The sequence below is a fragment of the Mesocricetus auratus genome, unplaced genomic scaffold, assembly GCF_017639785.1.
Source record: "Mesocricetus auratus isolate SY011 unplaced genomic scaffold, BCM_Maur_2.0 Super-Scaffold_100048, whole genome shotgun sequence".
NCBI classification, from domain to species: domain Eukaryota; kingdom Metazoa; phylum Chordata; class Mammalia; order Rodentia; family Cricetidae; genus Mesocricetus; species Mesocricetus auratus.
The window spans coordinates 3,305,123-3,317,977 of NW_024429225.1; the positions used below are offsets into that span (position 1 = coordinate 3,305,123).

The 12,855-nt window shown below is 40.1% G+C and overlaps 1 protein-coding gene across 9 annotated transcripts in view; it reads right to left on the minus strand.

Moving 5' to 3' along the window:
• The window catches only part of Ktn1 (kinectin 1), a 101,659-nt gene that overhangs the window by 32,885 nt on the left and 55,919 nt on the right, over positions 1 to 12,855 (minus strand). For 5 of the 9 annotated variants that reach the window (XM_040735799.1, XM_040735797.1, XM_040735796.1 and 2 more), the window contains exons 18-28: positions 12,672 to 12,740; positions 7,374 to 7,408; positions 6,886 to 6,976; positions 6,036 to 6,104; positions 4,949 to 4,986; positions 3,955 to 4,045; positions 3,741 to 3,809; positions 2,494 to 2,531; positions 1,839 to 1,929; positions 1,694 to 1,762; positions 1,141 to 1,178 (exon numbers count right to left, since the gene is read on the minus strand). In XM_040735799.1, the coding sequence (XP_040591733.1) occupies positions 1,141 to 1,178; positions 1,694 to 1,762; positions 1,839 to 1,929; positions 2,494 to 2,531; positions 3,741 to 3,809; positions 3,955 to 4,045; positions 4,949 to 4,986; positions 6,036 to 6,104; positions 6,886 to 6,976; positions 7,374 to 7,408; positions 12,672 to 12,740 (698 nt within the window). The remainder of the gene's footprint in view (positions 1 to 1,140; positions 1,179 to 1,693; positions 1,763 to 1,838; positions 1,930 to 2,493; positions 2,532 to 3,740; positions 3,810 to 3,954; positions 4,046 to 4,948; positions 4,987 to 6,035; positions 6,105 to 6,885; positions 6,977 to 7,373; positions 7,409 to 12,671; positions 12,741 to 12,855) is intronic. The other 4 variants (XM_040735801.1, XM_040735798.1, XM_040735795.1 and 1 more) reach the window with 2 other exon arrangements.

A 12,855-nucleotide genomic window follows, 5' to 3' on the forward strand; every position in this document is an offset into this window, starting at 1 on the left:
GAAAAAGAAAACTTTTGTTGTACACAGTAGCTCATACCTGTACTCTCAGCAGTTGGGAAAAGGAGGTCATGCCAAGTTTGAGAAGAGCTTGATTTACCTAGTACGTTTCAAGCCAGTCTAGGCAACAAAGTGGCACTGTCTCAAAAATAATGACTTTTGCAGGGAAAAAAAAAATACTATTCTGATATAAACACCTAAGAAAGCAAACCTCTATTGTGGTGCTAAGTTAGCCACAGTCATAGAGCCAGGCAGTAGTGGCAGACACCTTTAATCCCAGCGGCCATACTAGCTCGCCATAGAGGCCAAGCAGTGATGGCACACACCTTTAATACCAGAACTGGGGAGACAGAGGCAGGTGGATCTCTGTGAGAGAGTTCAAGGCCATGCTGAGCTACACAAAACTGATCCAGTCTAAAAGAGAAACAGTTCATACAAAGGTCACCTCAGTACTTGGGATGCCTTTAATTCCAGCACTAGGGTGGGAGACAGGAGTGAGATGGCTGGACAGAGAAAGGAATATATCCCAGGGGGAGAGAGGAGCTCAGGGGATTGCAGTCGGAGACTTGGTGGAGAGCATTGCAGTCTGCATTGCTCTCTGAGGATCCGTGGAGACAGGACCACCATTTTTGTCTGAGGTAGAGGTAAAAGCTAGTGACTGGCTGCTTTGCTTCTCTGATCTTCAGTTTGAACCCCAATATTAATCTCAGGGTTTTTATTATTTGTGTTATACTCTATGATCTAACTGGTGGTGACATTTTTATTATTCAGCAAGGAACTAGCTTGACAAGACCCATGTTTCCTATAAGCAAGTACAATTATGATATGCCCATGATCTGTAATGGCTAAGATTACCTCCTGACTAAAAGAAAATCAATTGATTTCCTCTTTAGAATAATTATAAGATTTGTTTATGAAAGGAGCTCAAAGAGCATTGGAGAAAATGAACAAGTCTTTTGGGACCCTAACACATTTAAAGGGTCTCTGCTTTACCATTCAGCAAGCAGAAATCTCTCTCCATCTGTCTCTAGACCATAATTAGAACTTGATCATGAAACCAATGACCTTTCAGAGACCCACAGAAATTAATTTTAAGCACATTCTGGTATACTTCATCAAAATACTAGTTAAAAGCATACTTACACATTTTCAAGTTCTTCAAATTGTAGTGTCCAACAAGCCTAAGAAAGAGATTAACCTTTTTAATGTTAACATCAAAGCAAGTCAAGTACTAACCTTACACATACCCAACCACCCAGCTATAAAATAAAATACAATCCTGTTAAATTTAAGATTAGGTTGTTTATTTAAAAAGGAAACACTTTTTTTCCCTTTCCATGGTTTTTTTGAAACAGGCGCTCACTAGGTAGCCCAGGCTAGCCTCAAGCCCGCTGTGGTTCTTCTACTTCAGCCTTCCAAGAGATGGGATCACAGGTGTGAGGCAACAAGCCTGGAGGAATGAGTTTTCCTAATCAAACTTACCTTTTAAAAAATATTTTTCTAAACCAGGCAAGGGTGGCGCACGCCTTTAATCCCGGCACTTTGGAGGCAGAGGCAGGCGGATCTCTGAGTTTGAGGCCAGCTTGGTCTACAGAGTAAGTTCCAGGACAGCCAGGGCTACCCAGACAGTCAAGAGCGAGCAGCAGCCAGACTGTGGCACCATTTACTCTCTAGAGCGGTCGAGCGCATACTGTACCTCTGGCAGAGCAGGCTGTGCGGCCTCTTGAACATAAGCCTTTAAAGATGCGTTTTCTTCTTGGAGATCCTTAAAAAGAAGAGGTGGGAAATGGTACTCAAATACCAGACGGGGGTTGTTTTCACTTCTCTTTTTAACTCCTCACCTGTATCCGTTTGCCTCTGTCCGTCAGGTCTTTGTCTTTGTCTTCTAAAGCAGCCTTCATGGTGCTCATCTGCTCCTCCTTGCCTCTTAACCTGGCAAGTTATTAACACAAGGATAAATAAAATTTTACATGATCTTAAAAAGCAAAAGTACTAAAGACTGTAAAAATATCCCAGGTGTTTTGTAGTCCAAGTCCACTGGACTATTGTAAAAATGAATGTTTCTACAAATCATTTTAATATAAAGGAATATGAGATTTGAGACATCAAATTGCTAAGTGTAAATAAAGTCATGCTGCCACAGGATATACAGGGTGGATAGATTAATGTCACTCTCCTCTTACCCGATGTCATCCCATCTAGGCAGCACCAGTTAATTCACACAACTTAGCAAACTGACTTAGGTGTCAATTCCACAGCCAGTTTCACGTGGTCATTAAAATATGCAAAAAGCAACACCCCATTTAATGTATACTCTGATTGTGACAAAAGAGGAATTCTCACACGACCACCTCCTTCCCCCCAAAAAGACTAGTAGTTGTTAAAATAAGACAAACTTGGTATTTTCCAGAACACTGAAATCCAATTATTAATTTCACTAAATTTAACTTGTAGAAAAGAGATTATTTATAGGAAAATGAGACAAATGTTACTTACAAGTTCTGAAGCTCCTGAACTTGAGAAGTAACAGATAACTAAAACACAAAGCACAGAAAAAGCAATTTAAAATCCTTTCTTTAACCTTATCAAGCTTTATGTTACACATCTTTACAATGTGTACACTTCAAAATATAAAAGCCAAGCTGAATTTCCATGCCAAAATAACATGTCTTTTACATTTCACCACCTCTTGTTCCAGTGACAGTAAAAGTAACAAAATAACTGGGCGGGGTCAAATTAAGGAAGATAGTTATAAGTAGCACTCCTGCATAAAGAGGTGTTGCTACAGTTGAGACTGTGAGTCTTCACCTCTCCACAAACCGCCATACAGTATCAGAATTCTCCAGAACATTTGCTCTGCAGGTGCTCTGTGTCTTCCTATTTATACAGGTATTTGTTTATGATTCTGTGTTTTAACTGTGCAAACACAAATGTGCCCAGAGGCCAGAGGCCACACTGTGAATCTAGACTCTTCTATTGCTCTTCACCTCATGTTCTAAATCAGTCTCCTAACAGAACCTGAAGCCTGGCCCGGCTAAGCCGTCTCCAGCCTCCAGGGCTCAGTCAGGCATCACTGTGCTGCCAAGCTTAGCTTTTACCCTAGAGCTGGAGATCTGAATTCCGGCCCTCACGCGGGCACTGTCTTCACCTTACTCCCCCACCCTTCCTTTCTAGTAAGTCACACGGCAATCTAACATTTTATGCCCTCTTGGGCCTAGATTCAGACGTTAACCCTGCAGAAGGAACATCTAGTGAAGTCACAAAGCACTACCTCCAGTCTGGCCTGGGGCTCCAATGAGCTTTTGCATTAATACAATGGATGAATGAGTCACCTCTCCCACACACCCTCTACAGTTTAATGAAGATTTATCAGATTAACTTTCATAGAACCCACCTACCAAGTAAAAATGTCCTCTTCTAGAATATCCGGGGAAACTCATTATTTTTTTTTTCTACATTCAGTGGATGAATACACATTCTATAACAATGCACTCTGGTCTATGAAGTTTGTTTTACCAGAGTGTTCCGCATTCTTCATTTTTTAAACTGACTAAAATGAAACATTAATACAGAGAACTTGCTCTAGAAGAGGACCTTAGTAAAAGGCATTTAAAAGGAATATAAACAAATATACTTGTAGCAAACTATTAAAGAACTAACAGCAAGGGGAACAAATTTTAAAGTAGCTCACAAATAACATAGACACTAATAAATCTGTCATGCTGTGGCTCTGGGATTTTTACCTGGTGAGCCTTTTCAAGCTGGGCATTTCCTATTTCTTCTTTTAGAACCTCTATTTCCTGTTTCAAAGCCTTGACAATGATAAAACAGACAAGATTGGACAATGGAAAACACACTGAGGTTGACAAAGAAATGCAACATACAAACACATGAAATCAAATGGTATTAACTCGAGTTGATGAACAGAAAGGCAGACACTGTTCTCTCTCCTACTACCTGAACAGTTTTCTCCTTATTAGCAACTTTGAGAAGTTCAACTTCTAGAAGCTCTTCCACAGACTTGATCTGTCCATCTTTCTCATGGATCCTTAAACAAACAAATCAAGTATTAACCTGACTAGAAATCACTGAGATCCACCAACTAAACACAAAAACAACACCACCATGAGAAGCGTCTCCAAGACAACTTGTTCATTTGAATTAAAATGGTAACAACAAGAAGCAGAGAAAGAACCTTAAGCTCCTGTTCACTAAGAATTTAATCAGCAACTACTGAAATCCATGCATGTGAGAAGTTGGTGGTATGCTTCAACAATTCACAGAAAATCTACTATTTGTACCATGAAGAATACCAACACCAGGGAGAATCGACTTCCATTCAGTGACATTGGGTTATAGGAGTTTGAGCTTACTACACAATATGGCATCAAAGCTGACAGGCACCTCACAAGGGAAATGCATGCATGAACTATCTCTCTGTGCTACATAAATTCACCTGTAATAGCTTCTACTAAACATGGAAAATTAACAGTTGATGCCACATTAAAAAAAAGAATCTGTACTTTAACAATGATTAAAAAAAAAATCTTTGAATTTGGGACGCACAGCTAATCTCCCTTAATCCACAGATGAGAAATTCTAGAATGAAGGTTCAACTGAGCCAGGTGTGGTGGTGTAAACTATCTCAGTACTCAGGAAGGCGATAGAGGAGCATCAGGAGTTAAGACACCAGCCCCAAGCATGTGGGGAAACCCTGGCCAGACTCAATTAGAAAGGGAGAGAGGGTGAGGAGGAGGGAGAGTAGGGAAGAATAATGTACACCAATTCCAGATAGAGATAGACAGATGATAGGTATAGAGATACGAGATAGATAGATGGATAGATAGATGTAATAATGTATGCCAACTCTCCCAAATGAATAAAACTCCATTTAATGGCACCAAGAAAATAAGTCAAAAGAAGTCCAATTTACAACAATGTTATCACTTACACTCTCCTAAGTTCTTCAACTAGAGACACAAAAGAAACCTAGAAATAGAAGGATGCATAATTTAGTAGTTTTTAAAAATATAAATGAGTCAGAAATAGAAATATATAATCCCTAAACTTGTTGTTATACAAACTGAAAAGAAAAAGGAAACCTAAAATTCTTTCTAGGTTTTCTTAATGTATGTCAGAATGGTAAAAATGAGAAACATTTTGAAAATAAGCAGATTTGAAACTACTAAATATAAAATAGTTCAGAAGAATAACCACTAGATAAACGCTTAATTATTTAATTAGTAATTCTGGCCAGAGGAGAATTTACACTTAAGAAACTGCCTCACTTCAATGTAGTCCCCCCCCTTTTTTTTTGCCATTATTAGAGACTCCATGTCTCTGTGTGGCCAACTCTTTTATCGTTGCATTAAAAAAAGAAAAGAAGATGGCCAGCAAGATGACCCTCGGGGCAGGCAAAGTGCTTGTCATGCAAGCCTGATGATGTACATAAATGCGGAGGATTCCCTAAGTCGTCCTGTGACCTCCACAAGCAGTCCATGGCACATGCGTATCTTTACTATCCTACACACAGCAACATCAACAAGAATACATTTTTTAAATGAAAAAAGTTGGGCTGGAAAGATGGCTCAAAAGTTTAAAGCAATTGCTACTCTTTCAGAGGACCCAGGTTCAATATCCAGCACCCACATAGCAGCTCACAGCCATCTTCAAACTCCAGACCCATGGAATCTGATGCCCTCTTCTGACCTCAGTGAGCACTAATTGCATGTAGCGCATGGGCATAAATGAGCAAAACACTCATATACATAAAATACGTTAAATTTAACTAAATAAAGAAAAAATGAAATCCTATTTGGAGTAGTTCACAGAATGCCTACCTAGCACGTAGACAGTTTTCAATAAATTGCAGCCTCTATTACTTAGTCACTAAATATTCATTGATTAAAAGCTTAATTATAAAAATTCAACCATGGAAAATAGACAGGTTGAGCATTACATTTCATGTACTGGCTATGCCTGTTGTGAGGAGAAATGTGTAGGATTAACAGATGCATTCATTGCACACTATTCATTACCTGATTGCTCTGCGTGGCCTTTAACTCTTGAACTTCTTTTGTCAGGGCTGAGTTTTCTGTTCTTAGGGCCTGTTTTCAAAACCATATAAACACAACATACTTTTTATTCTTTTCCTTTCTTTTTTGTTTTTGTTTTGTTTTGTTTTTTCAAGACAGAGTTTCTCTGTGGCTTTGGAGGCTGTCCTGGAACTCGCTCTTGTAGACCAGGCTGGCCTCGAACTCAGAGATTCGCCTGCCTCTGCCTCCCGAGTGCTGGGATTAAAGGCGTGTGCCACCACCAACCAGTGGCTTTTCTATTCTTGAGACACTAGCTACTTCAAAATAAGCTAGCCCATTCACCTTCTTCTACGCTTTTGCCTATAACCTTTATAGTTAGTCAATCATTTTGCAATTCAATTATCACCGTATACATTTCAACTGAAATGTTGTCATCCTCAAAGACACAGTGTGTGCCGTTTTTCAGCTAAGCAATGGCAGTATAAATTCAATGGCATCTTGTAATATCCTTTCCCAAAGGTCTGTTAATTTAGTAAGAGCTAAAAGTGAGCCCGGAGCAGTAGGTCTTGACTTGGCTTCACCCCGTAGCCACTCACAGACTTAGGACATCTGCTAGTGATCGCTGGTGACAATCTGAACGTGGGTGTAAGAGGAACACACATCTCCAAACTGCAGTGTCAACTGAGATGGTGAACACTCCACTCATCTATTTTCAACTTCTAGAGAAATATCATTTAGATGAAATGACATTGCTGATGAACTTGTAAACGTAGCACACAGCCTTGGGAAGACTGTCGCAGTGAACCCTGACCCTGACAGAAGAAGAGAGGAAAGCAGTCTAGAGGGCGCTCACGTTCAGCTCCTCCTCCTTAGTGGCCACCTGGATGAGTCCAGTCTCAAGTAGTTCTTCCACGGTCTTTAACTTCTCATCTTTCTCTTGAATGCTGAAATTATTCATTTAAAACTTCCTATGAGCTATTTGGTCAAGGTAAATATCATTCCCAAATATTTTACACAGATCTACCCCTCTGTTCCTCATCTATTATAAACTTCTGGAAAGATTTTTGAGGATCTCAATCATGGTGTTAAGGTGGACTCCTAACCAGTAAGTAAAATATGCTCAGGTAATGTATGATTGACAACAGTCTGAACAAGTCAATTAGTATCACATGACACCCACAAACATACCATAAAGTAACCCTAGCTAATGCACGGTCCACAACACTCTTTTCTAACCCAAAATACAAGTAGTACTTTGAGAACCTAGATTATTACACCTAACAATTCGGTCACTACAAATTTGGTAGGAATGAGTCAAAGTATGAAAAGTTAAACTCTTACCATTTTTCCATTTGTTCCATAATATCTTTATGAGGCTAAAAACAAAAACATTAAAAAGGGCTTAATTTAATTCTACCAAGTTTGCATAAGATAAAATTAGTTTAGAGAAAGACTGTGTGGAAATAGTTTAGGATTCTAAATACTTCCAAAATTTAGTCCTTATTTGAGAACTGCCCACAATTATGAACTTTTTTATTCACAAGAGCAGAAAAGAGGCATCCACAAACAGGATACAAAAGGAGGGACAAGGCACTAGCAAAATGAACTGGGAACTCAAGGATAATAAATTATTAGTCACTAAAAAGGAAAGTGGGAAGATTTCCTCAAACATAAACCATTTAGACCTTTAAGGCTAAAGCTTTCCCCTTTCAGTTATTTTCCCCTACACTGAAATCTAACACAAATGCAATTGTATAAATCTTGTTTATAGTCCAGTGGATTCTGAACATGTAGACAGATAAAATGAAAATGCTACCAGACCAAAACAGACTACATTAAAAGTGCATGTGCACTGCAGAAGCAGCAACACAAATACCTCTCCTTAAAAAGCATGGAAAACATGACATTAAACTGACCCTAGGCCCTTGACCCCCAATACATGCTCACAGACACAAATTCCCGGGGTTACATTGTATGTCTTTCTCCCTTCAAGTTCAGACGCTCAGGCAATTTAGTACTCTGGTCAAACATGTCCAGGGCTTTCTGCCCATACCTCATGAAACAATCTTCTAAACCTGTTATTTCCTGGTTGTTTGAACCTATCTCATTATACTCATTTTCAAAAATAAAAGTTTCCATTGGTAAACCTGAGACCTAAGATTCCACATCTTCTATGTTTTTTGTTGTTGTTGTTTTTGTTTTTCGAGACAGGGTTTCTCTGTGGCTTTGGAGGCTGTCCTGGAACTAGCTCTTGTAGACCAGGCTGGTCTCGAACTGACAGAGACCCGCCAGCCTCTGCCTCCCGAGAGCTGGGATTAAAGGCGTGCGCCACCAACGCCCGGCCACATCATTTCTAAATTAGTCCCCTCTCGTAGCGCCCACATTCAGTCCTCATCTTTACTCACTCATCGTGAACATCACAATGCCCTAAATTCTGTCTGGAGTTAATAAGGACCGCTGTGTTATTGCAAAGGAAGGAGCAATCGTCCCCCCATAAAAAGGACAGGAAATCCCCAAAGTGCATCACATCAATCTGATAGTACAGAAACAACTCTTATAGACATTGCTTTTTATAAACTTAACACTCATAAAAAGTTTTTAATCCACATTTGTCTCAATGAATCCTACCTTAGAAAAGGGACAACACTATGGAGACCAGCTTACCTGTGCCTTAATTATTTAGTTGTCCTAGGCCTACTCAATCCTATTACGTCTCTGACTCCTAACACCAGACACCTCACTTCTGTCACTGTGACTTCTCTCATGTGCAGAGTACATGTCTGTCCGTCCTGGCAATGCTCTTTGGTGACACCGGGTTCACAAACCCTTATACAGTGAGCAAAGCTTCTCCTATAGGCCCTGGCGAGTCTCCCTCCAGCCGCACACCCTATTCTCCACAATCACGGCGTCTCGGCATGTTCTGAACGTCTGTCAGCTCTGCGGCACGCCACCATGCTACTGGAAAGCTTCTCTCAGCCCAACTGCCCCTCACTGGCCAGCAAATTCTTAGCTAAGCTGTCCCGTGTTACTCTGCCACTCTTCAAATAAAATCTAGACACGATTCAAGGATTTAACTCCCCACACCTTTCTTCCACACGTGTGCACATAAGTCATATTTTCAAATCAAGAATCAAGTCCCATTCACCTCCAGAGCCTCAGCACGCAGGTCAATACCTAGTGTACACTGGACTAAACATGCTCAATGAGCTCAGTTCCCCTGGTGCAGTCATGTTTAGCCCAGTGCTCTGGTTCTTCACCTCAAATACAGACAACACTCTCACTTTACCAATCCAGTTCTGTTCCTTCCTCCAGGGTGACAAACCGAAACCTCCGATCATCCGGTATAATCAGGAAGAGGTGTCAGGCAAACAGGAGCAACTTCCCATGATTGTTACTTAGTGACTGATCACAGACTGCCTCTTACAAGTCTACTGCGGCAAGAATGAAGGCATGCTGCTGCCGGGCTAACATGCCCACAAGCACAGCTAGCCACGGTGACAAGCAGAAGAGCTTACCTGTCTTCCTTCCCTAGGCTAACACTGGCTAGTGCCCAGCAAACCTGCACACCCATCCTCCCTCCCTCAGTGTCTAGCACACTCCCACACCTGGGGCCTCTGGCCTTTGCTAATCCTATACCTAAAGAAATGACAACATGCAACATTACCCGTTACTCCTTCAATAAGTTCAACCTTTTCCTCCAGAACAAAACCACCGGGGCAAGAGAGCTGGAAGTTTTACATCACAAACTTGTTCTCTCTTAACTGTCATTTGGAATTCTAACTGCTATATAGGAAGGAGGAGGTTAAAGAAAGCTGGAAATGAAAAGCAACTTTGGTACACTACTTTTGTTCTCTTATTTCCCGATCAGTAACACTAAAAGGGTGACTGCAGAAGCCCAAAGAGTGAGGCTGGCAAGATGGCCCAGGCAGCAGCAGTGCCTGCAGCCAAGCCTGCTGCCCTGGGGCCAGTGCCCTGGGGCCACACAGGGAAGGCAGGGAACGTATTCCTCAACTACACTGCAGGCTCTTCTCTGATGCCCCGCAGTGTATGTGCACACAAACAGGGTTTAATCAAAGTACAAATTTTCTTGACTTGTTTAGACAAAAGGTCTCGGGCACAAATCTAATTTTAAAATAAACATACATGCTACTCATTATTTCCTAATTTATTTTTTATAAAAACAGATTATATTTAAGAATTTACCCAATGCAGATCTAAATTAGTCCTACAAAATTAGATCCATCTCCTTAATTCTTTTAAATACAAAAATTGTAGCTACAAAAATGTGTTCAGAAAACATAAGAGAACTCCACCTCAAACTAACAAAATACCTAAAGTGTACAACAGATAGAAAGTTGAGTTGGTAACAAAAGAATAAGGGAATTTTTTCAAAATAATCATTACCACAAGTGTGATTTAAAATTCTATGTAAGACAACAGAAAGTCGTTTTTTCCAAACATCATAGGACCTAGAGGTTACTGTAGGTTGGAAACATCAGTTCGGCAAAAAATAGGCATTCACAAGTTTGTTTCTATTGACAAATAATGTTCGACAAATGTAAGAAAAGGCATTCATTTAAGAAAAGGCATTCATTTTCATTTCCTTAATTATACTTGAAAGCCCCGTGAGTTAAAAGTGGTCTTAAGGATTCAGGATTCCCAGCTATCAAGATGACCCAGTGGGTGAAGGCACTTGCCACTAAGCCTGATGACCTCAGTTTAATCCACAGAACCTTCATGGTGGAAGGAGAGAGAGCATATACCAACATACACACATACACACACTCAGACACACACATGTATGTGCTTACTCTCACATGCGCACAGCTCCATAAATTAATAAATTTTTTAAAAAAGAATGAAATACAGTTTCAGGTTTTCTCTTCAAATGCAGGCATTTCCAGCAACTAAAGACAGCTGAAATACTGGAATTGTAAAGAAGATTCCTAAGTTTCTAGACATTTGTTTTCCCTACATAGAACTGACTTTGTAAAACTTTAAAGTTTGTATATTGTAATCAGTACACAGACACTGCATGCTACTTCTCCAGGTAAAAATTAACAGACACAGAAAAAAAAACTACCATAATTTATCTAACCTAACCCACTAAGGTTGCCTTATCTGAAGTAATATTTAAGAGTTTTGCGCAACATTCAAGTTTCACAGATGGTCACTTGGGCTATAACATAACAAAGGAGAAGATTTACATTTTTCACTGCGACATTTAAACATATACAAAGGAACAAAAACCTCGGAGCATTTCCTATCACGGAGAGGGAAAGGGAACTGATGTGGGAACCTGACATTACCGAATGCAAAGCAGCAGCTTTACCTCAGGAGTGTACTTGCTTGATTGTGAACTGCAAAACAAATAACGCAAGCATCTCTAAAGGGAACACTGCCATTTCCAATGAAGGACATCCCAAGAACTTACTAGTAAGGAAACATGAACTTTGTGTTTGTTTGTTTAGGTTTTGTTTTTCATGACAGGATTTTCCTGTGTTACTTTAGTTGTCATGGAATTCACTATATAGACCTGGCTAGCCTACAACTCACTCTATAGAACAGGCTGACCTCAAACTCAAGAGATCCGCCTGCGTCTACCTCCCGAGTGCTAGGATTAAAGGTGTGCACCACCACTGCCCAGCTATAAAATTTATATTCTAATGCAGCATGAAATAACAAAAGTTTCTAGACTACTTTGCTGTAAAGCTGTTTGTATTTTATTTACTTATGTGGGGACCTCAGGGCTCACATGTGGGGGGGGGGGCAGAGAACAATCTGTGGGAGGTGTTCCTCTCCTTCTACCTTGTAGTTCCCAGAAGTCAAACTCAGGTTCTCAGGATCGGTAGGAAATACCTTTCTCTAAACTGTCTGGCCAGCTCCTAGAATGTTTTCTAAAAGTATGATTGAGGAGCTTATATGAGAAACTACAAAAACAAGACTATGGAAGCAGCAGAGAAAAGACACCACTAGACGCTGGCTTATGCAGCAGCACCACTCATACAGAAAGATGGATAGTGGTGAGGGGGATAATGGGAGTGAGTGTGAGTGTGAGTGTGTGTGTGTGTACATACATACACACACACTCACATATACTGTCTTCCTTTTTAAGGATACATGTATATACTGTAAGAGGAATGTGTGTATGTGTATTCCTCACCATTCACCTTACAACTATGTACACATGTGTATACACATACTTTTTTTTTAAAATAAACGATTTAGACGTGGCCTTTATGCAAATCATAAGACTAAACAATATATTTAAGCTTTGCCATGCAAATCTAAGAAATTGTTTAGCATAACCGTGATGTGAAAGACTATGTAGGACTCAGAAATACTAAGCAATTACAAGGTACTTGTAAGCTTCAAACCCACTCTTCTTTTTGAGAAACCATACTGCCTGAATAAAAAGATTAACGCTACAAAAACAGAGCTTCTTTTCTTTCTGTTTTGCAAAATATTTATGAAAAGATTAACATTTGCTTCATCTCAGAGACACAAAACTTTAATTTTGAAACAGCACAAAATGAGTGGGGTGTGATTGAAAAACACATTTAATATTAAGCACAGATTCATTCTCACTAGACCTTCTTACACTCTGGCCGCCCCACACTACCCCATGAAAAGGCTCACCTGTTGAGAGACAGCAGTCTGTAGGTTCTGAACTTCCAACTGCAATGCTTTGTTCTGGTCATTCAGAATCTGGAAGAATAAAGGCCAATTTACTTTTTGAGAGAGAAAGGCAGTCACCATGGGAACTGGGTTTCTGAACAAGCAGCCACATACTGCTGCTTCGGGTATTCACAGCAACGCTGCA